Source organism: Ipomoea triloba, chromosome 6, assembly GCF_003576645.1.
Source record: "Ipomoea triloba cultivar NCNSP0323 chromosome 6, ASM357664v1".
In the NCBI taxonomy this organism is placed as follows: domain Eukaryota; kingdom Viridiplantae; phylum Streptophyta; class Magnoliopsida; order Solanales; family Convolvulaceae; genus Ipomoea; species Ipomoea triloba.
This window is the reverse complement of record NC_044921.1, coordinates 6787522-6814013: the sequence shown is the minus strand read 5'-3', so window position 1 is coordinate 6814013 and position 26492 is coordinate 6787522. Positions and strand designations below refer to the sequence as shown.

Genomic DNA, 26492 nt, shown 5'->3' with positions numbered 1-26492 from the left:
AATTTTTAGTTGAAAAATAAAATTTTGGTAGTTGACATTTAACAATCTTTGTGTTGTAAATTCGTGTCGCATCAGCACATCACACAAAGTCTGGATTTTGGAATGGCCTCTTCGCATCATCATCTTCTTCTTCCTCCCCTCTGTATATCTCTTTCAGCTCCACACCATTTCCATTCCAGTAGCCCAAGAAAAGCATTTTTTTCCCATTCCAAACACAAACAGGCTATCCAAACCCAGAAGAAGCCAATCAAAGTAAATGCTAGTTTGCAATCCAAGACTGTGAATTTCTTGCTCTCTGGCTCTCTGGCTCTCGCTCTGTCTCTCTCAGGTTACTAATCCTCCCTCCCTTCTCTTTAACCCTCTTAGTACTTTACTCTTGATAATCCTAATTATATTCTTAGTCTTGAGTTAGTGTTAAGTTAATCTGTTATTCTCTATGCTTTTTCTTTGTTTCTGTTGCTTCTGTGTTTTAAATTACATATGTTTTCAGAGTTCATTTTGTGGGAAATGCTTTTCTTGGATTAGGATGCAGTAAGTAAACCGACTGAAATTTGTAGGAGTTGGATTTGCGGAGGGGAAGGTAGGGGTTAACAAGCCGGAAATGCTTCCTAAGGAGTTTACTACTGTTATTGATGTTGCTGGATTTCTCTCAGATGGCCAGGTCTGGTCTATACCCCTCCCTATTCAATTGAATTGGGATTTCTTCTCATGTTTTTTGGGTAGGGGAGGCCTTTTCTTTGAGTAAATATGCTTAGCATTTAGGGCATAATCTATCCGTCGCTTTTTTTTTTTTTTTTTTTTTTTTTTTTTTTTTTTTTTTTTTTTTTTTTTTTTTAGTGACGAGGGAAACCTCAGTAACTATATGAAGGTTTGCATTGCATAAACTCTGCCTTGTGACCCTAATAAGCAAAGGACCACAAGAAGGTAAACCAGTTTAGGTTGTCAATACCTAACCGGCTGCTCAAACCATGAAGGCAAATGGCTGCTCCTATTGGAAGTCGAACTTGTAATTTTGTGGTTACGAAGCCAATAGCCTAACCAATTTGGATGGGGTTGCCTGGCATAATCTATCTTTTCATGGTATAGGTGCTTGCTCTTCCTAATCTGCAGCTACGATAACCTGCTAAATCTCTTGTTTATTAGTCATGAGGACTTTTGTGATCAATGTCAACTGTGTTTTTCTAAAATAAAATGGGTGATCTCTTTTTAGTGACAAATACTGAAGGGATAACTTTATGAAGTGAAGGGGGTGGGGGGCACTCTATTCTCCATAATCCAGCATCGAGTTATTTGGCGTGCAAGGTTTGATCTACTCGATGCATTATCCAGAGCTCATAGAAATATAGAATGTCTAGATATGAATTAAGAAATAACGCTGTCAGTAAAGTGAGACAAAAACCCTCGTAGTCACTGTGGGCTGTGGCCAGCATTCTACTTGACAGTTTTTGATATAGTTTTTGAGTGTCTATGAGTCGTATCCCATTCTGTTTGTATGCCACATTTCATAAAAAATGGTTTTGGATATGAAGTGCGCATAAAATATTTGGAAACGTAAAAAAGAACTTTCATAGTTTATGATTTATCTGCAGGAGAAAAGACTTGCACAGGAGATTGCAGATATCGAAAAGGATACTGGATTCAAGTTGAGAGTTTTGGCTCAGAACTACCCTGAAACACCAGGTACAATGTTTTACATCTTAGCATTTAAAATTCACCCAAATCTTTATCTAGGAAACCATAATGTTTTAGACCAATATCTGCAGGATTAGCAATCAGGGATTTCTGGAAAGTGGATGACAGGACTATAGTTTTCGTTGCTGATCCTACTTTTGGTAAAAGGACTGGAGATCATTACCTCTTCACTTAGATCTTACTTCATCAGGAAACACGTTTGAGTTTCTTTATCAGGCAACATGCTAAATTCATCTTACAAACAGGCAACATACTAAACTTCAATGTTGGAGCGTCTGTGGATCTAGACATACCGCGTAGCTTCTGGAGCCGTTTGGCTGGGAAATACGGGAACATATTTTATTGGAAGGAAAAGGTTAGAGTATATTGTTGTCTCATGTTTTTTACGTTTCACTTGAAAATTATTAGGGCTCTGATACCATATGAGAACAAGAATTTCTAGAGAGAGTTTTGCTGTTGATCAATCGTGTTTACATGAAGGGATGTATTTATTGCCGAGATGGAGTAGGAATCCTAAAGCTGATAAAATACAAAGTCCTAATAAAAATCACTACTTACTATACTTATTCGCTACCTGATGGGTGAACAGGGTGAAGATGCGTCTATTGAATCTGCTGTTATGGCAATATCAGCCTGCTTGAGAGAACCAGTAGGTGCAAATAATTGCTCAGAGGTAAAGTAATTCCATGATTTTGCAATGCATGTTAGGATGTGATGTAGATTTTGTAGCTCGATCTCCATGTCATTTGAAGCAATAGTTAATTATTTTCTTCAAACTTAAACGAGAAATGTTTAACTCAAAATTCTTTCTTCTCAACCTCTATTGTAAGAAGGATTTACAAATCCTTAGACTATTGTAAAAGACTTATCAACCAGGGGTATTCGTCGAGGTTGGTAGTGGTGCCAACGTAACCAAAGAACAAGAGGACCAAAATAGTGGATTTTCGAATTGTATTGAATAAAATCCTTTCTTCTTAGGTGGTGGATTAGCATTGCCAAACCACTATAAAATCTGGGTTCATACTTTCCCTATCTATTTACTTTAATTGACATCCATTTAAATTAAATTTTAGTTGCCATCAAATTTTTCCCAGTGCTACTATATTCAAAACATCTCTATTTGCATCAAAACTTGTTCATAATCATTGTCCCTAGAAGATATAAATGTATAGTTTAACTATCAACTTAAGCTTTTATTTGAGGCGGAACACATCCTTCAATTCTTAGGATATTTGTTAGTTTTTAACCTCAAAAGAAAAACCTTAATTAAGCAAACTTGAACTACATTTATACTGAACTCACACATTAAAAAGTGAATATATATATATATCATAACAAAGAAACATATGGGGGAGAGAGAGAGATTATTAAAGTGAGGAGAAACTGCAACACTAAAGTTAAAGAATGGACTGAATGAATATAACTCCACCTGATATTCATCTCATTTGTCTCCGGCCTGCATCCCTTTCTGTGTCTGTCTGGATTTGTTAGTTTCTGCATGCATCTGAAGTGAGCATTCATTGTTCGTCTGAAGCAAAACATCCATTATATTGTTGCATTTGCAATCCTCGGAGTGACAACTTCCTCTGTATTATATCTGCAGCATGGTCTATCCTCTGTATTATATATCTCTCTGCATCATCTTAACCATTAATATTAGTGCAGCATAATATTCAATTGGAGCAATTCAAATTGCACAATTTATTTATGTTGTTCTTGAAGACAGTTTGAATCTTTCGAGTCAAGGTAATTTTTACTCATATTGCCATGTAAGATGGTGAAAAATTTTGATCCTTGTAGCTTCATCCTTCACAATAACCAATGAGTTTTATTGTCAACTCAAATGATGAAGGATTTTGGTAAAAGTTTCTGGTCCCTTAACTTTATCCATTATGAACTAAAGTATTATCCATCAATTCTTCTTGATTAGTGCATGTAATTGTCATCTATCCATAGCGCCCCTATTTCTCAGTCATTATACGGTGGACCATGGTATTGTGGACCATAGTCACAAAACGACACCGTTACATTAAGTAAAAGAAACGACTGTCGTAAGTTTCAATGGAGGTCCGTAAAGGATACCACAGTTCATCTCAAAAGATATTGACTCACATTTGTTTTTGTATTATCAAATGAAACTGTAGTTATATCAAAATGAAACTGTAGTTGTGTTGAAAGAAAACTGCAGTGTATATGAAATGAAACTGAATAACAATTTCACATATTTGAGTGTATATTGTCTAATGAAACTGTATTTATATCGAAATGATATTGTAGTTATGTCGAAAGAGAACTGCATTGTATTATAAAAGAAACTGTAGTTGTGTTGAAAAGAAAACTGAATAATAGTTTCACATATTTGAGTGTATAATATCGAATGAAATTGCAGTTATATCGAAAAGAAACTGCAGTTGTGTTGAAAGGGAACTGTAGTTGTGTTGAAAGAGAACTGCAGTGTATATGAACTGAAAGTAAACGGCGCGGAACGAAGGCCGTTTGAGCCGTTTGTTTTCATTAATCAAAACGACGTCGTTTTGATGCATGGTTCACAATCCATTGTGGATTGCGGTCCACGGTAAAATTTGCGCCTATTTCTTGGCACGTATTAGTAGAGATGCCAATCTTAGTTCAAACTCAATGGGTTGGCCAGATAAAATCATAAAATTGAAAAATTTTAGGGTTAGAGCTGAACTCGATAAAAAACAGTTTGATAAACTCAAAACCGATAAGCTATGCATCTTGTGTCCTGAACGGGCTAGCTCGATAGCTCGAGCCATTTATTAAGGTTATTCTTTATTATAGAAGTGACGTGGAACATAACATACATATAATTTTTAGGTAAGCTCATCTTTAGTATTTTATTAAATTTTTAATAAATATATTACAAAATAAAATATTTTTTATGAAAATAAATAATGAAAAATTAAAAACGCAACTTACTATAAATATTATATTATAGTGTAGGTATATTAAGTATTTTTAGTTATAATTTAGAAATGAATGTTTAAATTTACTGCATGATGCATAAGTTTATGTTTATTAGTGTTGATGAGGAAAACCCTTTGCTCATATATGACTCTGTGCTTGGTATCCACGCCTAGGGTTGAGAGGAACATCTCCCGAGCACATCCGACCTAAAAGTAATAGTTAATTTACCAAACATTTTTTTACCACCAGTCAATTCTATTAGCTAGTCAAACCAGCTAACCCAATCAACTATCAACTACCAGTTATCAACTAGCTTAATCAACTATTAGCCATTTACCAAACACCTCTTATTATGTTACTAATTATGTCTTATCTTGATAAAAAAAAATTAGTGGTAGATTAGTACTCTTTTCTTCTCATTTTATGTGTCTTGTTTGATTAATGAGACTTAACTAAAGTTATGTAAACTTCAATTTTTTTATAATATTAAATTTAGTATTAATATATAAAATTTATATATTTAGAAACTATGTTAAAAGTATTATTAAACACAAAAAAAATTAATTTAAAACTTACGTACAAGGAAATAGTAAAAAAAATAAGTCAAGAAAAAAGAGCTCGTTTGATTAATGAATATAGTAAACATGACAGGTAAAACGAGACAAATGAGTATTACTTATCATAATCCAAAACAAAGGGTCCATTTGGAAACCTTAAAATGACTTTTGGATCGGATTTCATTTTCTATATTTTCAAATGTTTGGCTATCAACGAAAAATACTTGTTATGGTTAAAAGAAAAATGACTTCTAAGATTTTTACTCATATGCAGTCAACCGTTCCCATGCGGTCGTATGGCCTGGTGCATTTACATATCTTGGTGGTGCATCCACTCCTAATGCACCACAGGACACTCATCACTCATAAGTGCACCACACCTTAGTATTTAGTGCACAACCGAAATATACATGGTACAAGAAATTATTAAAATATCACCACGTTTTTTGCCATTAGTGTACCACATACCAGCACTTTGAGGTACACCACAGTTAACTCACAAGTGCACCACAAAGTACTCACAAATGCACCACACCCTAATAGTTAGTGCACCATCGAAATATATATGATGCAGGAAATTATCAAAATGTCACCGCATTTTTCCCATCTTCATTGATTTTCAACCGTTGATCTGAGGAGATCCAATAGTTCAGATGAGTTCGCATTACCGCATTGGAAAACAATGCTGCATTTGAAGCAATATATACATATATATATATATATATTCTATTTTATAGTATAGACTATAAGCCTAGTAGCCACTGTAGAGTGTCATAAGGGTGTATCCTATCTAGATCTAAAATTATAGTTCAAATTTAATTTTTAACTTTCCTATACTTAGTATAGAAATTTAGGCCTCTCTTTATGATTTTCTGCATTCTTCATTCTTCATGATAGATTTGTTCTTCTTCACAATGTTACAATCACAAGCTAAGTTCAACATTATGTTGGGGTAATTTAAATCTTCCTGAATTTTAAATTTATTATTTGTATTTTAAAATAGAATATTTGATTGTTTCTTTAATGAGCTAAGATGCTTAAAAATTTGTGATTTTGATTTTTGAATACTTGAAATCTTGTATTATACTTTATTTTATTTTTAAAACTTAAAACCGATCTTCCAATCTTTCAAATCCACCATTATTGAATTGGATGGGTTTAGATTTGATCTGATCTTTACCTTAATGGATGTGGATGCAAATGAAAATTTTCAAATCCGCATTTAATGGAGTAGTAATAGATGTAAAATCACTCCAAATCCACTCTGTGGTCACCCATATATATTAGTATTATTACATTTAAATGCATTATATTAGTTGACAATATAATTCACCCATATATATATAAGACACCGGCCCCTGGGCTGTTGTTTGGGAGAAATGAAATGATAAACGTAGAGATGAGCATGCAGAAGCAAAGCACAATAATATATGTTGTTAGAGATGGTGGCAGCACGACAATACAGTGTTCTTCTCCATGACGGATTGACAGTGTAGACACCTCATCATATTTCCACACAGAGTCTCACCAGTAGTAGTGTAGAACTGCACCCGCGGGGGAGGTCCCAGGTTATGCAATTCACTACTACTGTCTCCAAGTATATTGATGCATTCTTCCCATGTCCCCTTTGAAACTACTGCATCCAACGTGGTCAACCCATCTTCAATTACATAACATTCATTCCTCCATCCCCCCTGTGACTCCTCCTTCTTCACACAACAAAATATGAGCCATGGTTGAGGATTATTATGCTGCTTGTTGAAACTCAGCAGCTTCTTGAGAGTTTTTGCTGCTTCGTCCTCATTCTCATCATTATGCCCTGATGAACGTTTCAGGAAATGAAGCCTGGAGAGGAGCATGCTCTCAACTCGACCCCAAAACAACCATGTTTTGTTCTCATCATTATCTTCCCAGCTATGGCGATATTCCTGCTGCTTGTTACTCCAGGTAACTCTGCTTTTCCCAATGTACACAATGCCAGAGCTGGTTTTGTAGGTTTGATCAAGAGCATTGATTTTGGTCTCCAATCTTTTAACCAATTCCATGTTGTCGTCCCCTCCAATTATCCACGCATGTTTTGTTTTAGAAATCTAACAATAATATAATAAAAACAATAATGTAAGCCCTTACCACTATGTCAAAAGCTATAGCTCTAGTAGCAAATTGAATTGAATATAATGATGGCACAATTTTACTTTCTAGTGTTGGAGTTGGCCTGGCCCTTCAAGCCTCACCCAACATTTCCAGCAAATTATTATGTGGACCCGAGTTCACTATGCAAAGTGAACTCACGTCCAAAATACACAATTTACATACCAAATAACTGAATGTTCATAATTTGAATTGTGAACACTCAGTATTAAAATTGTGATGAGTGCACCTTGCGAGGTAGACCCGGGTCTATGGTATAACTATTGTATATTTCCTAGTGCCTACATATGTATGCTGGACTTGACCAGGCCTTTGCTAGCCTTGGCCCAACAAAAAGGGTACGGTATGGTGTATATACATATGATGAATATGTAATGAATTGAATTGAATGTTTGCAAATTAAAGGAAAAGCTAATTAAGGCCGGATGGATGGGTGGACATACCAAATCTATTGTCTTGTCATCAATGCCCAGAAACAAATCCGTGAAGCTCCAATGATGGGTTTTCCAATAGTATTCTTGCAGTAGTTCCATTGAAAGAGGAAAGGGTGCAAGTTTACTACTGGGGGTGGGGTTCTCTGTCATGAAACTTCTTGCCATGGCTGTCCACATCCATAACACATGGAATGCATTGTGATGAAGAATCTTGCCAACGCCATCCATTACAACCAGCTGGATACTCTCTCTTTTCAAACCAAACTTGTCTTTCATAAATTTAATGGTGGTTGGATGTATGCATCTGGGATCACTTGTTGAATAGAATGGCATTTTGGAACGCATTTCTTCAAACTTGTGCTGCATGGAATCATCCCATTGTTTAACAATGGGGAACCATATCAATTTGCACTCATCATTTCCGCCTTCCAATTCACAGATATCATTCCAGATTTTTGCAAGGTTATCAAGTATTCTCTTGGAGATAATGTTGTCTATGCCTGATGATAGCATCAGCACCACATTCTTCTTCTTCAAACTTACTAACTCAACCTGTTCACACAAATTGCATACCAAATCATATATATGTGCATTCAATTCATTTCTAAACATCCTGGGATCAAAAGTGAGAAAAAGAAAAAACTCTATAATTAAGTAAAATAGAGTTAATCACATAAGAGATCCTCCGAGTATACTGATTTTGTCATGTTTAGTCCTAAACTTTCAAATTGACCACTCGCGCGTCGTCTTTCGACTTTCAAATTGTTATCCTCCGTGGTCCAAGTTAACCACTCATGATCTCTCAACTTTTAAAATGTGACCAATTGTGGTCGTCCTAGAAAGACCACAGCTAGTTAAATTTGATTGTTGAATGATCATTGATGGTTAACTTGGACCACGGACGGTAACAATTTAAAAGTCGAAGGACCACATGTGGTTAATTTAAAAGTTTAGGACTAAATGTTGTAAAACCACCGTACTCGGATGGCATGTAATAGTTGAGAATGGAAGAGGAAGACCCTTTGGTTGGTTGAGCAATCAACAATTGGTGCGAAATCATTATTATTATTGTTATTGTCTTTGGACTTGAACAACAATTTGAGAATCCTCATATTGTCAGCATGGTCTTCCTCAAAAGCACACATCATTTCTCTGTACCGTTTCTCCTCAGCAATACACTGCTGTTTCTCTAAGCTTTTCTTTTCTGCATATTATATTTAAACATTAATTACTTTTCACTGATTGAAAACTATATATAATTTCAAGTGATTTAACATACGTACCATGATTTTGAAGACACGTGAGTAGAGCTCCAAGTTTCCTAGTCATGATACGCAGTTCCCGTTCCTTAGAAGCAGAGGCGGATCTGAAAAGAAATATATATCATATCATATCATATCAAGTTTTACTGTGAAAATGAAGCATGGCAGAAATTGAAATAAATAAATGTATCCTACGGCTCATAATCGTTTGCGAAGAGGGAATGGATGTAAGGTGCAGAGATAAGAATAGATCTGACGGTCCAGTAGCTAGCAATGACAGTAATGGTTGTTGCTATAGAAATTGTGGGTTCATAATCATAATCAGAGGAGGATTGCAGCATGAAGTCCTTAATCTTCATGATTCCTTTGATGACATCCAACATGGATTGGAATAGAGCATGGAGTACATCAAAGTGTGATTTGTGGTCTGCAAGATTAATCTCCCCCATTTGCCTCAGAAACTTCATCATCTTGGTTAGTTCCTTGTGGGGATTATTTGACTGAGCAACAACCCAATACTCCCCATAGTTTGTAACAATGGCTGCCAGTGCCAGTGTGAGCTTTGCTTCCCATTGGTAGTTTGATAGCATGTTGAACACATCCACTGTCTTTTCATGCACATCCCCAACTTCTGAACTCAGGTATGCTACCTGGAAACACCATATATAAATCCTTCAACAATATATTATATACATAGGGAGTAATTCACAAGCAATTCAAGCTAAGTACTTTTAGTTAACAATTGTTATACGGTGACCATGATCATCAAATGAAACTATAGTAAAATTAAAACGATATTTTAGTGCTGCTATAATAAAATTAATGTGTTTGAAAAATGAAACTAAAAAACATGTCATTTAATAGCATATATTGTAAAATGAAAATGATACTTTAATATTGTTATAATGAAACTAGTGTGTGTGGAAAATTAAATGAAGATGAAAACCAAAGAAATATTGTTATGAAACTGAAGTGTAATTAAAATGATACCTATTTCATGATCAAAGCTGCTACATGGACTATGGCCCACAATAAAATTTGTCTTTAGTTAATTAAGACGGAACACATTTTTTAATTTGGTGTAAGGGCCAAACCATACAAGATAAAAAATGACTATAGTTCAAGTTTGAATGAAGCAATCTCCCATCATCCATGTGGGAGTGTTAACCGGGACACCGAATGCCACTAGACCACAAGGTCTTTGGCAGCATATAGTATATATAAACATAAATGTGCAGTCTAATTATCAGTTTAAATTTTTACTTATGGATCGGAGCACATCTAATTACCATACCTTGGGTGAAAGTTTGTGTATTTCATGTTGCACCACCTCATCCACAGTTTCTGCTTCATCTTCTGAAACCTAGATATATAGTGTTTAATTTGCACAGAGTGAAGGAAGTATTACTATTACTATTACTAGCCAAACAACTAATTAAAGTAAAAGTTAGGCAAAAAACATTACAAAATTCCAACCTCTTCTGATGAAGAATCATGATGAATGGCACAATCTTTTAAAATGTGGGTAATGATAGAGAGAATAGAGTGGACATTGATCTCTCTTCCATCTGGAAAATGTGTGATTTCAATTTGCTCAACAATTCCACTCTCGTCACCGATCATCCAACCCCAGCTTTGCATGGGAGCTTCTTCAATTGTCTCCATTAAATTTAATTATTATTATATTATTACTACTGATATTCTTAGATTGAGTGTTGAATGAGTTATTTATACTCTAAAAGAGTATCTATCAATTCAATTATATATACTATATCAGGGTATGCCTTACAGCACACTCCAAAACATATATTGTTTTTGAAGGGGACGCATTATTATTATTATTGCATCTCTTTAATTTTAGCTTTTTCTTCTTTAATTTGCAACTTTTGAAAACACATATTTAATGAAGCAAGGAAAGAATATGGCAAAGCAAAAGCTAGTAACAACATGGGAGAGGAAAATGTATACAACCTTTGAAAACATATGAAGCAAGAAAAGAATATGGCATCATCATATAAGCTTATCAGAACTAATGAAAATTGGGAGAAGAAGAATTAATGAAAAATGGAACAACTCCAACCAAATTAGTCATTAGTTGGCTTGGTAGTTACAATTACTTACAAGGTTTCAAGTTCGACTCAATATGAGAATTGTTTATTAATTTTCTTGTTTTGATCAAGTCGATCAACTATGGGCATTCTAGATTTTATTGTTTTTTTTTCCTGACTATAGTAAAAAAGAGCAACTTGGAAGTATCATAGCATGACCCAAGGACCCAATGGAATAAAGGAAATGAAGAAATATGCATTTTGGAATGAAGATGAACGCTCACTCTTACACTCAACTCGCACCATGAGTGTCAGCGTGACAACACTCTACTATGCTTTTCTCTGTCAGGCAATGCATGTCTAGATATTTTAAGCATATCTCATCATAGGAATGTTTAAATCAAGTTATTCAAACGCCATTGGAAATGTAATTGAAAGAGAATACAACTTCCATTAAGACAACAAAGTTCATTTCAAATGTCTAGAGTAGATGGTCAGAGTCATGATCACATTAGCATAAGGACCACCGTCAAGAGTAAAGACGTACGTTATTTTAGAACGTTTGTTATCCATATCACAAGTATAATCATAATTTGCGCGAAGAAAAGGATCGGCCGAAGTTAATTAAAAATAGAATCGCGTAAAATGGACGCCTCCTCACTTCCGCAGATTTGAAAACACTGCTCTCCTCGCCTCCTCAGATCTCATCTCCTATCCTCTCATCTGTAAAAGCCTCTGGCGAGAAACATAGATCCATGCCGCTGCTATTATGTGTGAATTAGCTTTAAGAATTACTCCACAACTATTACGTGATTGCACTGCAATGGTTCACTTCCAGACATGCTTGGAGGACTTTTGCAGTGCAAGTGCGGTACAATCTTTCAATAGTTTGCACGTTAAGGTCAGTTCGTACTTGATTATAGACCTACACATATATATTAGACTATTAGTAATTTATATATAAAATTAAAATGTATATACAAGTTACTGGACCCGCCCCTGTATATATAGGCAATAACATGTGCAAATTGTATTTTTATTTTTATTTCACAAATAGAGATGGAGTTTTTTAAAGTTTAGTAGCCAATTACATTTCTTGACCATTATACTCAGCTCAAATCTTGGGTTGTACATATGTTAATTTCATGCTATTTCACTCATCAGGTTGTGGCATAAGAAAGCAGTGGACTTCCCCAATCTCCGATGACACTCTGGACACTTGATGTTCTCTACCATCTCATCACTCAATTCATGCTGGAAGTGCAGGTGGCAACATGGGCGATCAGAAGGGCTACCTTCAACCCTTTCCAAGTGATCTTTCAACGCTCCCTCGAAACCCATCCGCTCTAAATTTCCCTTCCATTTTGTAAAATCACTCAGGGTTTTCATGCTCACATCCTCGTCTCCGATCAAAGCTATGTGGTTCCCTTTGATGAACATCGCCCATCCTTCACGTCCACTCTTGTCCACCAATTTCCCCAACCCTTGCAGCACTTCATCATCATCAACACTAGTGTTTTTCTTGCTAAGATATTGCGCCCTGGAGAGTAGCATGCGCTGGAGGTTTTCCCAGAATGACAGCATCTTGGCGCCGGAAAGCTTTGGAGATTCGGAAACCAGTTTATTTGAATACAGAAATGGGGCTATCATCTCCATTTTGGGCACACTGTCTGTGCTTTTTCCCAGAAAGAACATCTCCAGAGTCACACGGAGGGAATTAGCAACTTCTTTTGCCTCGCTGGCGAACCTAAGAATCCACTCCTTGTTATCCCCTCCGAATAAGCAAATAGATTTTTGGCCTTCCTTAACCTGTATGGGAATATTATATCCAAGAAAGTGTTAGGATAAGCGCTTAGTAGTCACGCCAAGACATAACTTTATTTTCTTGTACCGTCACACATTTTTTAAAGGTTAGGTGTTGCACTAAGACTTGACTTTTTACCGATCTCTGTCTAACTATTCCTTTGCCACCACCGGATACTAGACTTGGCCTTCCGACTTCTACCCAACCAGAGTTAAATGTTATTTGAATCCGTGAGCTTTGATATTACTTGTTAAATCAAGCGATTATTACCACTTAAGCCAAAAGCTATAGTTAGTTGCACATTTTTGAGACACTGGGTGCTGACGGCCTTTTAACGGCCTCTGCCCAACAACATTCTCCAGCCACCGGGTGTTGCACTTGGCTTTTACCGACCTCTGACCAACAATTCCTCCTTCAAACACCAACTAGTCTTAAATGTTATTCGGACCTGTGACCTAGCTCTAATACCACTTGTTAGATCAATCACTTACCACTTATGCCAAAAGTTATAACTAGTAGCGAATGTGTAATTTTATTTGCTAATATCGTACACGTAGTATTTCCTTATACTGTCACACATTTTTGAAACGTTAAGCCGTTAGGCCTTTACCCAACAATCCCCTAACCACCGGGTGCTAGACTGACCTTTATCAACCTCCCCCGATATATAGCTAGTGTTCAATCAGACCAACATACCATTTAATATTTTAATATAAGATTTATGTTTAAAAATTTAGAAGATCAGACGAACATACCATTTCCAGTAATTTGTCGTCGAGGTCTTTTATGAGCAGCTCAACCTTCTTGGATGTCTCGCTGTTCCGGAGGGATTCTTCGTTTTGGGATGTAAGAGGAAAGGCCTTAGATCCCCATGTCCAAATCATGGGCAATGCATTAGGATGGACAACTCTTCCTGAAGGGCCAACTGCAACAACAATTGGCGGCCCTTCTTGGAAATTGATGAGGAATTTCTCTTTAAGGACGCGAATGACGGTTGGATCTATGGATCGAGGATCATCTACCATGTAGAAATTAGGCACTCTAAACATTTTACTTATCATGGACGACTGATCAGTCCATTTCTTGGCTTGGCCTCGTGTAATGGGAAACAAGATGATCGCATGCTGCCTCCTTTGGACTTCATCGCATTTCGCGTACCATTCTTGGAGAAAAGGAAGTTCCTTCTCCAACAAAATGTCGTCTGTGCTTGATATCAACAGCAGCACAGTCTTGTTCTTCAAAGTTTCTAAGCTAACCTGCCACAAGCATAACAACACAAGTAAGGAACTGTAATCTAGGTGATGGATATATTAGAGACGGGTCTAGAGCAAACTGATTTGATGGGCAGAACAAGGCGGGTCCAACCAACCCCGAGATTCCAAGGCCGAGCCCAGTGCTCGTTCCCCAATGGCCAAGGCCGAGCCCAAGGCTCGGTCCCCGACGGCTAGGTCGAGCCCAGGGCTTGGCCTGGTAGAGTACGTAGACGTGGTCAAGAGGGGCATAATCGCCCACCCTTTTTTGGGGGACCGTTAAGAGACCAATCTAGTATATAATTCCTCTATTTGTCTTGTTGATATAACATAATCTTTAATACAAAACATTTATCTTTTTCGCACAATATCGTGTCTTTACTGTTTATCTTTTAATTATTGATTTAATTAATTCGGGCCACCCGGATTAATTTATTCCATCACTGAGATCGGTAATATTCATAACGTCTCATCCTATGAAAACCTGCAAAACTTGTATATAATTTAAATGCAAAGAATCTCATATTGCAATGTATAATATACACAATCTGTCCTTGCGCACAATCAAATATTACAAAATGCATCATCGTAATTACATAAATGCATGGTTTCATATGCTTCTCACAGAGGATAGATCAAATATATAGATATATGATGACAGAAAACATCAAAAACTTCAAAATCAGACCTGTTTTTCACTGGAGAGGTCAAAGACTGATGTCTGTTTGTCGTCCCTGGCACCAACTAACAACTTAAGGACTTTCATATTATCAATATCATTAGTCCTCAAGGTTCGCCCCACCACTTCAATCTTGTCAATAACATCTGTAACAATGCTGTCTTTGTTAGTCTTCCATCAATAAATATATATATATATATATATATATAGGGTCAGGTTCAGGTGCGGCCGTGCTCTCCCGTGCGACCGTGCAGTTCACACCACTCAATGTTACGAAATACACCACTCAATGTTAAGAAACACACCACACAAATATGCACTGTGGTGTGTTTCTTAACATTGTGGTGTGTTTCTTAACATTGAATGGTGTATTTCGTAACATTGAGTGGTGTGTGACCGCACGGGAGAGCACGGCCGCACCTGAACCAAAATCTATATATATATATATAGAGAGAGGGAGAGTAGAGTTCAAGTGTAGTTATGCCTTCTCGTACGATTAGTGCGGTTTAGATCACTAGTGTTAACAAAATACACCACTCAATATTAGGAAATGTACAACACAAAGATGCACCACACAGTGTTTAAAAATGCACAATTAGGAACATGGAAGTTATGCAGTATTTTTGTGCATTTTCATTGTTGTGCATTTTAATAATACTAGTGGTGCATTTTGTTAACAGTGTATACCGTACCCGACTAAGCGGAAAGGCGCAATCACATTTGAGCAGATTTATATATATATGTATTGTTTGTAGGAATTTCTACTGCATTAACCTAGTGTTTTGTAGCATTTGAAGAGTTGATCCGTTAGACGATTTCGCAGTGGTTGAATCTTGCGAGCCAAGCTGTCTAGCTCTCCATCCATGGAGGTGGTCCTAATAGAAAATAATAGTAAATAAAACTATAAAATCAAAAATAATGGCATGACACTAACAAAAAATAGGATGAAATAGGGCAATAACTCCAGCTAAGTTTTTTTTTTTGGTGTGCAAGAGGAGCAACGCCAGAAAAACAAACTCAACGAATCTTCCTGGTTGCGACGTTTAAGCCTAACCTATAGGCATTGAACAATGTAATCTATCCAGCTATCAACTATGGAAAATATAGTCTGTTTGATTTACCTCCTTATTGTTCTATGGCAGTTAGGGTCACAATATAAAATTTACTCTATACACTTTTTAAATAATGACTATGAATTTTCTCATAACTCAAAAAAGAAGAAAAGAAGAGAATGAAATACAATCGTACCTAGGATCCTTTACGATGAGGGAATGCATATATGACGTGCAAATAACAGCAGATCTAATGATCCAATAGCTACAGATGATAACCGTGGCTCTTAACCCAGGAAATCCTCCTCTGGTGTCTGAAGAAGCAAAAACAGATAAGAAGAATTTCTTAACCTCCACGATGCAGTAGCACAAATCTAGGATGGGTTTGACTAGTTTATGAAGAGGTTGGAAGAGTGTCTCTAGTTTCTTGTTGTCGTCTATTAGCAGGTCAGACATTTGCAGGAGAGCTACCATGCCCATGGCTACTTGATCTTTATCTCTGTATGTCTGGGCAATAAGCCAATATTCTCCATAGCTGGAAACATAAGCTGCAAGGATGAGTGCCACCTTAACATCCCATGAGTAGCTTGAGAGCATGTTGAAGAGAGTCACAGTCTTTTCCTGCACATCTTCTCTTGCTTCCAAACTCCTGTACGAAAGCTGGTGATCCAAAATATGACAAACTTCATTTTTTGGTATTAATATATTCTAACACTTTAATTAATTCCATCCTTAAGCTAGTTCAAGTTACCTGGACGGAAAGCCTGTACACTTCAAATTGCAGCTCTGGTGTCAATGTGGCACTGTCACCTTCTCCTTCTTCAGAAGTCTAAAATTAATAATTTGAAACTATGACATCGTGTTGTATGATGTTTCAAAAATATATTTTTGCCCACAAAAGACAAAATTCTCTGGCCTTTAAGACCTCGACACCTTCTCCCAATAGAATAGTGGAGGGGTAGGTGGGAGGAGCAATGTTCTTACAAAGAGCTCACCATTTTGTGTATAACTCCAACACTTTCATTGCTAAGACTCAATTAATCTTGTGTTCTTGTCTCAGCTCGAATCCCCAATCCTAAAGGCCCACACACCCCGATCTAACAAACAATGTGAAATGAGGTAAATCATGATAACTCAGTGACTAAACTGATAAGGTTAAATGACAGTGCGCACAAAGAATCTATCTAATCCTTATAGTGATGACTCTGTTGAATTTTAAACCTTGATCTCTTCTCCCAAGGGCACTATGATATTACAATAACATTTTTTTTTAACACACAAAAACAAAGTAGGGTAGGTAAGAGAACCACTGCCTTGTTCCCACCATATTAGGTGTAACTCCAACACTAGCTCTGTCAGGACTGAATCTTGTGTCATTGTTCACAATCTATCTTAGGCCACTAACTGAGCATGTGCTGGCTACAAAAACGTTTTCTAATTAAATGTATCGATGAGGGAGTATAAATGTGTGGAGTATGTACCAACCTTAGTGGGTGGAGTACTCTTGCAGTCATCCAAAATGCCTTTGGCGATATTGAGGATAGACAGGGCGTCGATCTCTTCTCCATTAGGGTAATGGGTTTTCTCAATTTGTTTCACCACCGCAGAATCATCGGGAGTGGCCACTGCACGGTGGACAGGGGCGGCCGCCGGTGACTGCATCGCTGCTATTAATACTACTTGATGTAGCTTGAATTTAGATAAAGAAGATAATGCCAGTTAAGTGTTGGAAGCTGCTTATTGGGCCTCATTTATAGCACAGAAAAGATTACAAAAGGAATACAAATCAGTTTCAAACAAATTAAAGGCAAAAAGAATATAGAATTGTGTATGTACATCTTTTGTAGTTGGCACACCTCTGCCTTTCATTCAATAAATCACTTTGAAAAAAACAAAAATAGATTAACGAAGCAAGCAAAGAATATGACTAGAGTGTGACATAATTAAGCGTGCATTGTCCGAATAAATGAAAAGGAAAATGTGATGAATATGGAAGAAAATATTGCAGTATCATCTGGAAGAAAATATTGCATTGCAGTATCATATAAAATATTGGAATACCATATTTTAGAGATCACACCAACTGTTAATATTATGTATTCCTTGTATATAGCTTATTGTTTACTTTTCTGTAGCTTACCTTAAATATTTCTTCTTGTATTTATATTGCATTTGTCAGTAATGAAATATAACCTTTTCCCTACATTCTCTTTTCACTGTATTATTCCTTTTTTGTTTTTCAATCAACCACGCCATTTTCATCATGGTATCAGAGCGAGGTGACGATAAGGCAAAAGAGGTTACGCCAAAGACATCAGATGAAGGTGGCGAAGAAACAGAAAAGGTCCAACATGGTAAGGCAACATCAAATGCATCAGAAGTTTTGCCTGGTTGCATAGATGTGATGTCGCCTTATTTTTTACATGCTTCAGATGCTCTCGGACACGTTCATGTCACCGAACTCCTTCGTGATGGCAACTACGGGGAGTGGGTAAACGATATGCGTGATGCATTGTTTGCTAAAAACAAGATGGGGTTCGTTGATGGATCCATACCTATGCCAACACCCGATTCACCATATTTACAACAATGGATGCGTTGTAATGCTATGGTGAAAGGTTGGTTAAAAAATGCTATGGAAAGGGACATGAGGAATAGCGTGAGATACGCTAATACTGCCAGCGACATTTGGGTTGATTTGGAAGAAAGATTTGGAAAGGGAAGTGCGCCCAGAGCCTTTGAAATAAGGCGAGCAGTTGTACTCCTGCAACAAGAAAAGGCTCCAGTTTCAACATATTACACAAAAATTAAGAGCCTTTGGGATGAGATGATGGCCATCTCACCACTACCAAAGTGTGTATGTAGGGGATGCACATGCAATATATCAAAGCAATTGGCTGAAATGAAAGAGATGGAACAACTATACGATTTCCTCATGGGATTAGATAATGAATTTGCTGCTGTGAAATCACAAATCCTCAGTTCAAAGCCAACACCCAGCATTGGTCGGGCATATCATATGACATCTGAAGATGAGCAACAAAGAAAAATCTCATCCACTCATAAACCCATTGTTGAAGCTACCGCATTCCAGACACAAAAATGTTCCAGTGAGAAGGATGGAAAAGGACGAAGAAGGGACAAACCTATGTGTGGACATTGCCAAAAGATAGGACATACGGAGGACCAATGCTATGAGATCATTGGATATCCTGCACACTGGCGGAAGGGCCCTCGTGACAAGAGAGGAGGGCAATATGCAGAGCATAAAGCAGCACCAAAGGCAGCCCATGTTGATACAGATATCAACCCCTTGCGAAATCTTACACAAGCCCAGTTGACAAAACTTTTTCAGTTCCTAAACACTGATGAAGACAAATTCAAGCATGGAGGGACATCGACAAACCCGACTGTCAACATGGCGGGTAAGATAGATAATAGGAATTGGTGGGTGATAGATTCTGGAGCTACAGACCACATAGTATGTGATGGGGATCTATTGAATAGAGTGGATGTTGAACGTGGTGATTTTCCTGTCACCATACCAAATGGAGACAAAGTTGCAGTTAAAAGCATAGGAAGTACTAAACTTCCCAATGGGGTGCAAATAAATCGAGTCTTGAGCATACCGGACTTTAAATGCAATTTAGTCTCTGTTGGTAGGTTGACAAAGGATTGCAATTGTACACTCACATTTTTCTCGGATTTTTGTATAATGCAGGACTTACCCTCGAGGAAACTGATTGGAGTGGGTAGGATGCGCGATGAACTTTACTACCTGGAGCCAACATCTCATGAGGGTGTGGCAATGTCAGTTAAGAGAAAGGACGACCCGGACATCTGGCATAAAAGACTCGGTCATGCTTCTGCTACAAAAATTCAAAAAATACAATCAGATTTTGTGGCTTCTTCTGAGAATGGTTTTTTTTGTGATTCATGCATGCGTGCTAAACAAACTCGATTGCCTTTTCCTGTTAGTAGTATTAAAACTAAATCATGTTTTGATCTTATACATTGTGACATTTGGAGTGGTTACAAAACATCTTCTTTTTCTGGTGCTCACTATTTCCTCACTATTGTGGATGATTTTAGTAGAGGTGTATGGGTGTATCTGATGAAGCACAAGTCTGAAGTTAGCCACCACCTTGTTGCATTTTGCAACATGATTTGTACACAATTTGGAAAAAGAGTTAAGCAAATTCGGGCTGATAATGGCATGGAGTTTAAATCAAATTACATGTTACAGTATTATAAAGAGCATGGCATTGTTTTGCAGAGATCATGTGTAGACACCCCCACAACAGAATGGGGTAGTTGAGAGAAAGCATAGGCATATCTTAGAAATGGCACGAGCATTGCGATTTCAAGCACATTTGCCGATTGAATTTTGGGGGGAATGCATTTTAACTGCTGTATACATCATTAACAGATTACCTTCTAAGGCCATCAAGGAAAAAATACCTTATGAGATTTTGTTGGGAAAAAAGCCAGACTACAGTCATTTGCGTGTTTTTGGGTGCCTAACTTATGTATACAATAAAAGGGGAGACAAGTTTGATGCAAGAGGGAAGCCATGCATATTTGTAGGGTACCCAAGTGGACAAAAGGGATATCGAGTGTATGATCCTGAAAATGGAAACTTTTACACCACCAGAGACTTAACATTCTTTGAAACTAAGTTTCCTCTCAAGAACAGTGTTCAAGACCTGGAGCCACAAATTGAACAACCATGTCAACTAGCAATAAATGATGAGTGTGATGATATCCTAAGGATGGTACAAACCCAAGAAACAACAAATACATACAGTATAGAACATGGCCAGCCTGATGCAGAACAAAGTTGTGCTATATCGACAGAGATAACTGAGTTGACAGATGTAGATGTTGTTGAGAATCATGAACCACCAGAGCCTGTTAATGACATGCAGCAGCGTAGAAGTATACGTAATAGGCATGTACCAAAATATTTGGAGAATTATGAGACGACATTGCCACCCTCTCTAGCAGTAACGCCATCTACCCCTCCTTCGGCATCCTCAACGGTACATTCCATATCTCATTATGTCTCTTATGATAATTTCTCTAATTCTCACAAAGCCTTTTTAGCGGCCATCACTGACCATGATGAGCCAAGAACATTCAGGCAAGCAGTCAAACATAAACATTGGCGAGATACGATGCAAAAGGAAATTACAACTCTTGAAGCAAATGGAACCTGGGACATAGTTGTGCTTCCACCAAATAAAAGAGCAATTGCCTCCAAATGGGTTTATAAGGTGAAGTATAAACCCAATGGAGAAGTGGAGCGATACAAAGCGCGCCTCGTTGCCAAAGGTTTCACGCAAATAGAGGGCATTGATTACCACGAAACCTTTGCACCAATAGCCAAGCTTGTTACCGTCCGTTGTTTACTTGCTGTTGCAGTAAAAAGGGGTTGGGAGATTCACCAGCTTGACGTAAATAATGCATTTCTCCATGGTGACCTGCACGAGGAGGTTTACATGCGCATCCCTGATGGATTTGGGCAGCATAATGAGACAAAGGTTTGCAAATTAAAGAAGTCATTGTACAGATTGCGACAAGCCTCACGCAATTGGCATCAAAAGTTTACAAAGGCACTTATTGACGTGGGATTTAAACAGTCCAGAGCTGATGATAAGTGCAAAAGATACCACTTTTATACGGTTGTTCGTGGATCGTTTAGTATACAAGTTAAAGCTTTTATGAATGTTTTAGTGTTAAATTGCGTTAGAATGCTTCATATTGCCATTGGACCCCGTTCCACACTTGGTTAATCATTTTGTAGGTAAAAAGATGGGCAAAAAGGCAGAAAATGGCTAGATTTGGAAGAAGGATTCACGAGTCGAAGTTGGAGTGCGAAATACACCATGGACGCCCAGTGGACGCCCCAGTGGACGCGCGTCCACCAGGCGTCCACCCCTGCGTCCAATTTTTCACTCTCTGAAGTTTGAAGTCTGTGCAGCAGTCTGCTGTGGACGCGCGCGTCCACCTGGGCGTCCATCAGAACGCTCGCAGAAGTTGAAGTCTGGATGCATTTATCGCAGTGGACGCGCCCGTGGACGCGCGTCCATCGCGGAAAATTGGCGGTTGGGCGAGATTTAAAAGGGGAATTGAGCCATTTTGCAGGGGATCCATCACATTTTCATTTTAGATCAGTTTAGAATATTTCTCTCTCTAGGATTAGCCTAGAGAGATCTCCCCCAATTCACTCCACATTCCCAATTCACTCCACATTGCAATTCTTAGGTTTAGATTAGATTTAGAGAAGAATTCCATTGGTGCAAGATTGTAATCTACATTCAAGTTCAGGATTAAAGTTCAATTTCAAGTTCAAGATCAAATTCTTCCTTCAATTCCTAGCTAAGTCTTCCTTTTAATTTCTTGTCATTACTTTTGCTTTTGCTATTTCAATTTCAAGTATGATTAGATAGATCTTTGTGGATTTGGATTGAGCAATGTTGTATGGATATTCTTGAGCTTTGAATTGATTAATTAGGTTTTGCAATTGCTTTGACTATGAGTTTGATTGTGTGAATGGTGATCTTCTTTGACTCTTGTGTGGGAATGATCAACCTATATGAGAGGTGTTTGGAGAAGGAGTCTCACCTACGAGAGTAGGGATACTCCTTAGCCTAGCCTAGCACGTTTCCTTCCCACCTTTGAGAAAAGGGGGATTGGAAGGCAAATAGCACACCATGTGTTCGATAATTTGCCTCACCTAGCCTAGTTGCCATGAGAATGGGACTATGGACTAGATGATAGGCCAATGACCACGAGAGTGGCGTTGGCATAGTTGTCTTGCCTCATTTTCATTATCTAAGTGTTGCTAGCCTAGTATCTTAGGAAATCAAGGATACCTATATGAGTTGCAATATCCAAATCCTCCTTTCCACTTAATTGTTTCCTTTGTTTGTTCCTTATTTTCCTTATGTTTCATGCACCTTTCTTACCTATGTTTGGGTTAGCTTTCAAACACTAAACACTCTTGTGCTTAATCCCCTTACCGCTTGAATTCCCTCCTTGCCATCCTTTGAGAACGATACTCGGGAACTTCTTCCCGTTTTACCACCTATTACTTTCCATCCACCGCGAAAACTACACCCTTCAGCTGATCATTCCTTGTTTTTATATAATCATGGAGCAAAATTTCTTGTTGCTTTAATATATGTCGACGATGTCATTCTGGCAGGTGATGACTATGCAAAGATACAAGAAATCAAGTCCTACTTAGATGTTGGATTTGGGATTAAAGACTTGGGCCCTCTAAAATACTTTCTTGGTATAGAAGTTTCACGGACTGCTCAAGGTTTATTTTTGAGCCAACGAAAGTATGCCTTAGATATTCTTCGTGAGAGTGGTATGCAAGGCTGTCGTACTAGTGGATCTCCTATTGAACAAAATCACCGGCTTCGAGCAGATAGTGCAGGCTCTCCAATTAACACAGCTCAATATCGGCGATTGATAGGACGTCTCTTGTATCTTACTGTCACACGGCCAGATATCACATATGCCGTTAATGTTCTTAGCCAATTTGTTGCATTACCACGGCAAGAACACATGGATGCTGCCATTTTATTTTATTTGTTCCATTTTATTTGTTTTATTATTCATTGGTCAAACCAACTCTTTCTTCTTTGGTTATTTTTTTTTAAAATTACTTTTTACTTATTTTTAAATTTGATTTTTTTTTGTGTTTAATAGTATTTTAGTGTAGTTTCTAAACATATAAATTTTGTATATTAATACTAAACTTAATATTATGAAAAATTGAATTAAAAATAACTTCAGTGCCTCGTTAATCGAATCAGACATATAAAATGAGACGGAGGGAGTAGCTTTTAGCTCAATGGCACCTCTGCGACTCTTATGACTCTTTGTGCCCTTATTAGATTGAAAAAGTATGTACGAACATATATTACATTACAATATAATCAGTATCGCTGAAAAATTATAAATAACTTTTAGTTAAACATTTTTAATCGAAATAAATAAATAAATAAAATGGTAGGGGTGAAATATTTGTAATGGCATTTAATATTTAGTTGAAAAATAAAATTTTGGTAGTTGACATTTAACAATCTTTGTGTTGTATAGTTGGATTGTAAATTCGTGTCGCATTAGCACATCACACAAAGTCTGGATTTTGGAATGGCCTCTTCGCATCATCTTCTTCTTCCTCCACTCTGTATATCTCTTTCAGCTTCAAACCATTCCCATTTCCATTCAAGTAACCCCAGAAAAGCATTGCTTTCCCATTCCAAACACAAACAGGCTATCCAAACCCAGAAGAAGCCAATCAAAGTAAATGCTGGTTTGCAATCCAAGACTGAATTTCTTGCTCTCTGGCTCTCTGGCACTCGCTCTGTCTCTCTCAGGTTACTAATCTTCCCTTGATAATCCTAATTATATTCATAGTCTTGGCTTGAGTTAGTGGTAAGGTAATCTGTTATATTTTATGCTTTTTCTTTGTTTCTGTTGCTTCTGTGTTTTAAATTGCATATGTTTTCAGAGTTCATTTTGTGGGAAATGCTTTTCTTGGATTAGGATGCAGTAAGTAAACCGACTGAAATTTGTAGGAGTTGGATTTGCGGAGGGGAAGGTAGGGGTTAACTAGCCGGAAATGCTTCCTAAGGAGTTTACCACTGTTATTGATGTTGCTGGATTTCTCTCAGATGGCCAGGTCTGGTCTATACCCCTATTCAATTGAATTGGGATTTCTTCTCATGTTTTTTTGGGTAGGGGAGGCCTTTTCTTAGCATTTAGGGCATAATCTATCTGTTTTTTTTGAGTGACGAGGGAAACTGAAGTAACTATGAAGGATTGCATTGGGTAAACCCTGTCTTGTGTACCTAACCAGTAAAGGATCACAAGTAGGTAAACCAGCTTAGGTTGTTCATACCTAACCGGCTAAAACCATGAAGTCAAATCGGCTGCTCCTATTGAGAGTCGAACTTGTAATCTTGTGGTTACCAAGTCAATAGCCTAACCAATTTGGATGGGGTTGCCCCGCATAATCTATCTTTTCATGGTATAGGTGCTTGCTCTTCCTAATCTGCAGCTACGATAACCTGCTAAATCTCTTGTTTATTAGTCATGAGGACTTTTGTGATCAATGTCAACTGTGTTTTTCTAAAATAAAATGGGTGATCTCTTTTTAATGACAAATACTGAAGGAGTAACTTTATGAAGTGAAGGGGGTGGGGGGCACTCTATTCTCCATAATCCAGCATCAAGTTATTTGGCGTGCAAGGTTTGATCTACTCGAAACATTATCCAGAGCTCAAAGAAATATAGAATGTCTAGATATGAATTAAGAAATAACGCTTTCAGTAAAGTGAGACAAAAACCCTCGTTGTCACTGTGGCCAGCATTCTACTTAACAGTTTTTGAGTGTCTATGAGTCGTATCCCATTCTGTTTGTATGCCACATTTCATAAAAGTGGTTTTGGATATGAAGTGCACATAAAATATTTGGAAACGTAAAAAAGAACTTTCATAGTTTATGATTTATCTGCAGGAGAAAAGACTTGCACAGGAGATTGCAGATATCGAAAAGGATACTGGATTCAAGTTGAGAGTTTTGGCTCAGAACTACCCTGAAACGCCAGGTACAATGTTTTACATCTTAGCATTTAAAATTCATCCAAATCTTTATCTAGGAAACCATAATGTTTTAGACCAATATCTGCAGGATTAGCAATCAGGGATTTCTGGAAAGTGGATGACAGGACTATAGTCTTCGTTGCTGATCCTACTTTTGGTAAAAGGACTGGAGATCATTACCTCTTCACTTAGATCTTACTTGATCTGGAAACACGTTTGAGTTTCTTTATCAGGCAACATGCTAAATTCATCTTACAAACAGGCAACATACTAAACTTCAATGTTGGAGCGTCTGTGGATCTAGACATACCGCGTAGCTTCTGGAGCTGTTTGGCTGGGAAATACGGGAACATATTTTATTGGAAGGAAAAGGTTAGAGTATATTGTTGTCTCATGTTTTTTACGTTTCACTTGAAAATTATTAGGGCTCTGATACCATATGAGAACAAGAATTTCTAGAGAGAGTTTTGCTATTGATCAATCGTGTTTACATAAAGGGATGTATTTATTACCGAGATGGAGTAGGAATCCTAAAGCTGATAAAATACAGAGTCCTAATAAAAATCACTACTTATACTTATTCGCTACCTGATGGGTGAACAGGGTGAAGATGCGTCTATTGAATCTGCTGTTATGGCAATATCAGCCTGCTTGAGAGAACCAGTGGGTGCAAATAATTGCTCAGAGGTAAAGTAATTCCATGATTTTGCAATGCATGTTAGGATGTGATGTAGATTTTGTAGCTCGATCTCCATGTCATTTGAAGCAATAGTTAATTATTTTCTTCAAACTTAAACGAGAAATGTTTAACACAAAATTCTTTCTTCTCAACCTCTATTGTAAGAAGTATTTACAAATCCTTAGACTATTGTAAAAGACTTATCATCGAGGTTGGTAGTGGTGCCAACGTAACCAAAGAACAAGAGGACCAAAATAGTGGATTTTCGAATTGTATTGAATAAAATCCTTTCTTCTTAGGTGGTGGATTAGCATTGCCAAACCACTATAAAA

General features: G+C 37.4%; 4 protein-coding genes across 7 annotated transcripts; 2 read left to right on the top strand and 2 right to left on the bottom strand.

Annotated features, from left to right (window-relative positions):
* Positions 1 to 64: 64 nt before the first annotated feature.
* Positions 65 to 26492, top strand: LOC116022199 (thylakoid lumenal 15.0 kDa protein 2, chloroplastic-like). Of its 2 annotated transcripts, XR_004099156.1 has the most exons (7): positions 65 to 328; positions 558 to 661; positions 1590 to 1680; positions 1764 to 1832; positions 1938 to 2047; positions 2282 to 2582; positions 26372 to 26492. XR_004099156.1 is itself a non-coding variant. In XM_031262801.1 (6 exons), the coding sequence occupies exons 1-6, from the start codon at positions 103 to 105 to the stop codon at positions 2372 to 2374; spliced, it is 693 nt and encodes a 230-aa protein (XP_031118661.1). In that variant the 5' UTR covers positions 65 to 102; the 3' UTR covers positions 2375 to 2726. The 2 variants fall into 2 exon arrangements, 1 of the variants encoding a protein (XP_031118661.1); XM_031262801.1 differs by lacking the exon at positions 26372 to 26492 and having other exon boundaries at positions 2282 to 2726.
* Positions 6421 to 10714, bottom strand: LOC116022197 (protein SIEVE ELEMENT OCCLUSION B-like). Its single transcript, XM_031262799.1, has 7 exons — positions 10501 to 10714; positions 10319 to 10387; positions 9220 to 9674; positions 9046 to 9128; positions 8782 to 8966; positions 7772 to 8314; positions 6421 to 7267 (listed from the first exon to the last, which is right to left on the bottom strand). Exons 1-7 carry the CDS (start codon positions 10687 to 10689, stop codon positions 6614 to 6616), a joined length of 2178 nt encoding a protein of 725 aa, XP_031118659.1. The 5' UTR covers positions 10690 to 10714; the 3' UTR covers positions 6421 to 6613.
* On the bottom strand, positions 12093 to 17562 carry LOC116022198 (protein SIEVE ELEMENT OCCLUSION B-like). Its single transcript, XM_031262800.1, has 7 exons — positions 17343 to 17562; positions 16609 to 16686; positions 16054 to 16517; positions 15580 to 15680; positions 14815 to 14951; positions 13632 to 14132; positions 12093 to 12881 (listed from the first exon to the last, which is right to left on the bottom strand). Exons 1-7 carry the CDS (start codon positions 17517 to 17519, stop codon positions 12216 to 12218), a joined length of 2124 nt encoding a protein of 707 aa, XP_031118660.1. The 5' UTR covers positions 17520 to 17562; the 3' UTR covers positions 12093 to 12215.
* On the top strand, positions 24035 to 26368 carry LOC116022200 (thylakoid lumenal 15.0 kDa protein 2, chloroplastic). Of its 3 annotated transcripts, none has more exons than XM_031262802.1 (6): positions 24035 to 24253; positions 24455 to 24558; positions 25396 to 25486; positions 25570 to 25638; positions 25744 to 25853; positions 26085 to 26368. In XM_031262802.1, the coding sequence occupies exons 2-6, from the start codon at positions 24499 to 24501 to the stop codon at positions 26175 to 26177; spliced, it is 423 nt and encodes a 140-aa protein (XP_031118662.1). In that variant the 5' UTR covers positions 24035 to 24253; positions 24455 to 24498; the 3' UTR covers positions 26178 to 26368. The 3 variants fall into 3 exon arrangements, with proteins under 3 accessions (XP_031118662.1, XP_031118663.1, XP_031118664.1); XM_031262803.1 differs by having other exon boundaries at positions 24423 to 24558; XM_031262804.1 differs by lacking the exon at positions 24035 to 24253 and having other exon boundaries at positions 24415 to 24558.

Coding starts and splice junctions, on each gene's coding strand:
- LOC116022197 (XM_031262799.1), bottom strand. CDS start 10,689: ATGGAGACAATTGAAGAAGCTCCCATGCAAAGCTGGGGTTGGATGATC. Junction 9,129..9,219: donor TTCGCAAACGATTATGAGCC/GTAGGATACATT, acceptor ATTTCTTTTCAG/ATCCGCCTCTGCTTCTAAGG. Junction 7,268..7,771: donor ATGACAAGACAATAGATTTG/GTATGTCCACCC, acceptor TATTATTGTTAG/ATTTCTAAAACAAAACATGC.
- LOC116022198 (XM_031262800.1), bottom strand. CDS start 17,519: ATGCAGTCACCGGCGGCCGCCCCTGTCCACCGTGCAGTGGCCACTCCC. Junction 16,518..16,608: donor TGTACAGGCTTTCCGTCCAG/GTAACTTGAACT, acceptor TTGGATCACCAG/CTTTCGTACAGGAGTTTGGA. Junction 15,681..16,053: donor CTCATCGTAAAGGATCCTAG/GTACGATTGTAT, acceptor ATTTTCTATTAG/GACCACCTCCATGGATGGAG.
- LOC116022199 (XM_031262801.1), top strand. CDS start 103: ATGGCCTCTTCGCATCATCATCTTCTTCTTCCTCCCCTCTGTATATCT. Junction 662..1,589: donor GATTTCTCTCAGATGGCCAG/GTCTGGTCTATA, acceptor ATTTATCTGCAG/GAGAAAAGACTTGCACAGGA. Junction 1,681..1,763: donor GAACTACCCTGAAACACCAG/GTACAATGTTTT, acceptor CAATATCTGCAG/GATTAGCAATCAGGGATTTC.
- LOC116022200 (XM_031262802.1), top strand. CDS start 24,499: ATGCTTCCTAAGGAGTTTACCACTGTTATTGATGTTGCTGGATTTCTC. Junction 25,487..25,569: donor GAACTACCCTGAAACGCCAG/GTACAATGTTTT, acceptor CAATATCTGCAG/GATTAGCAATCAGGGATTTC. Junction 25,854..26,084: donor TATTTTATTGGAAGGAAAAG/GTTAGAGTATAT, acceptor ATGGGTGAACAG/GGTGAAGATGCGTCTATTGA.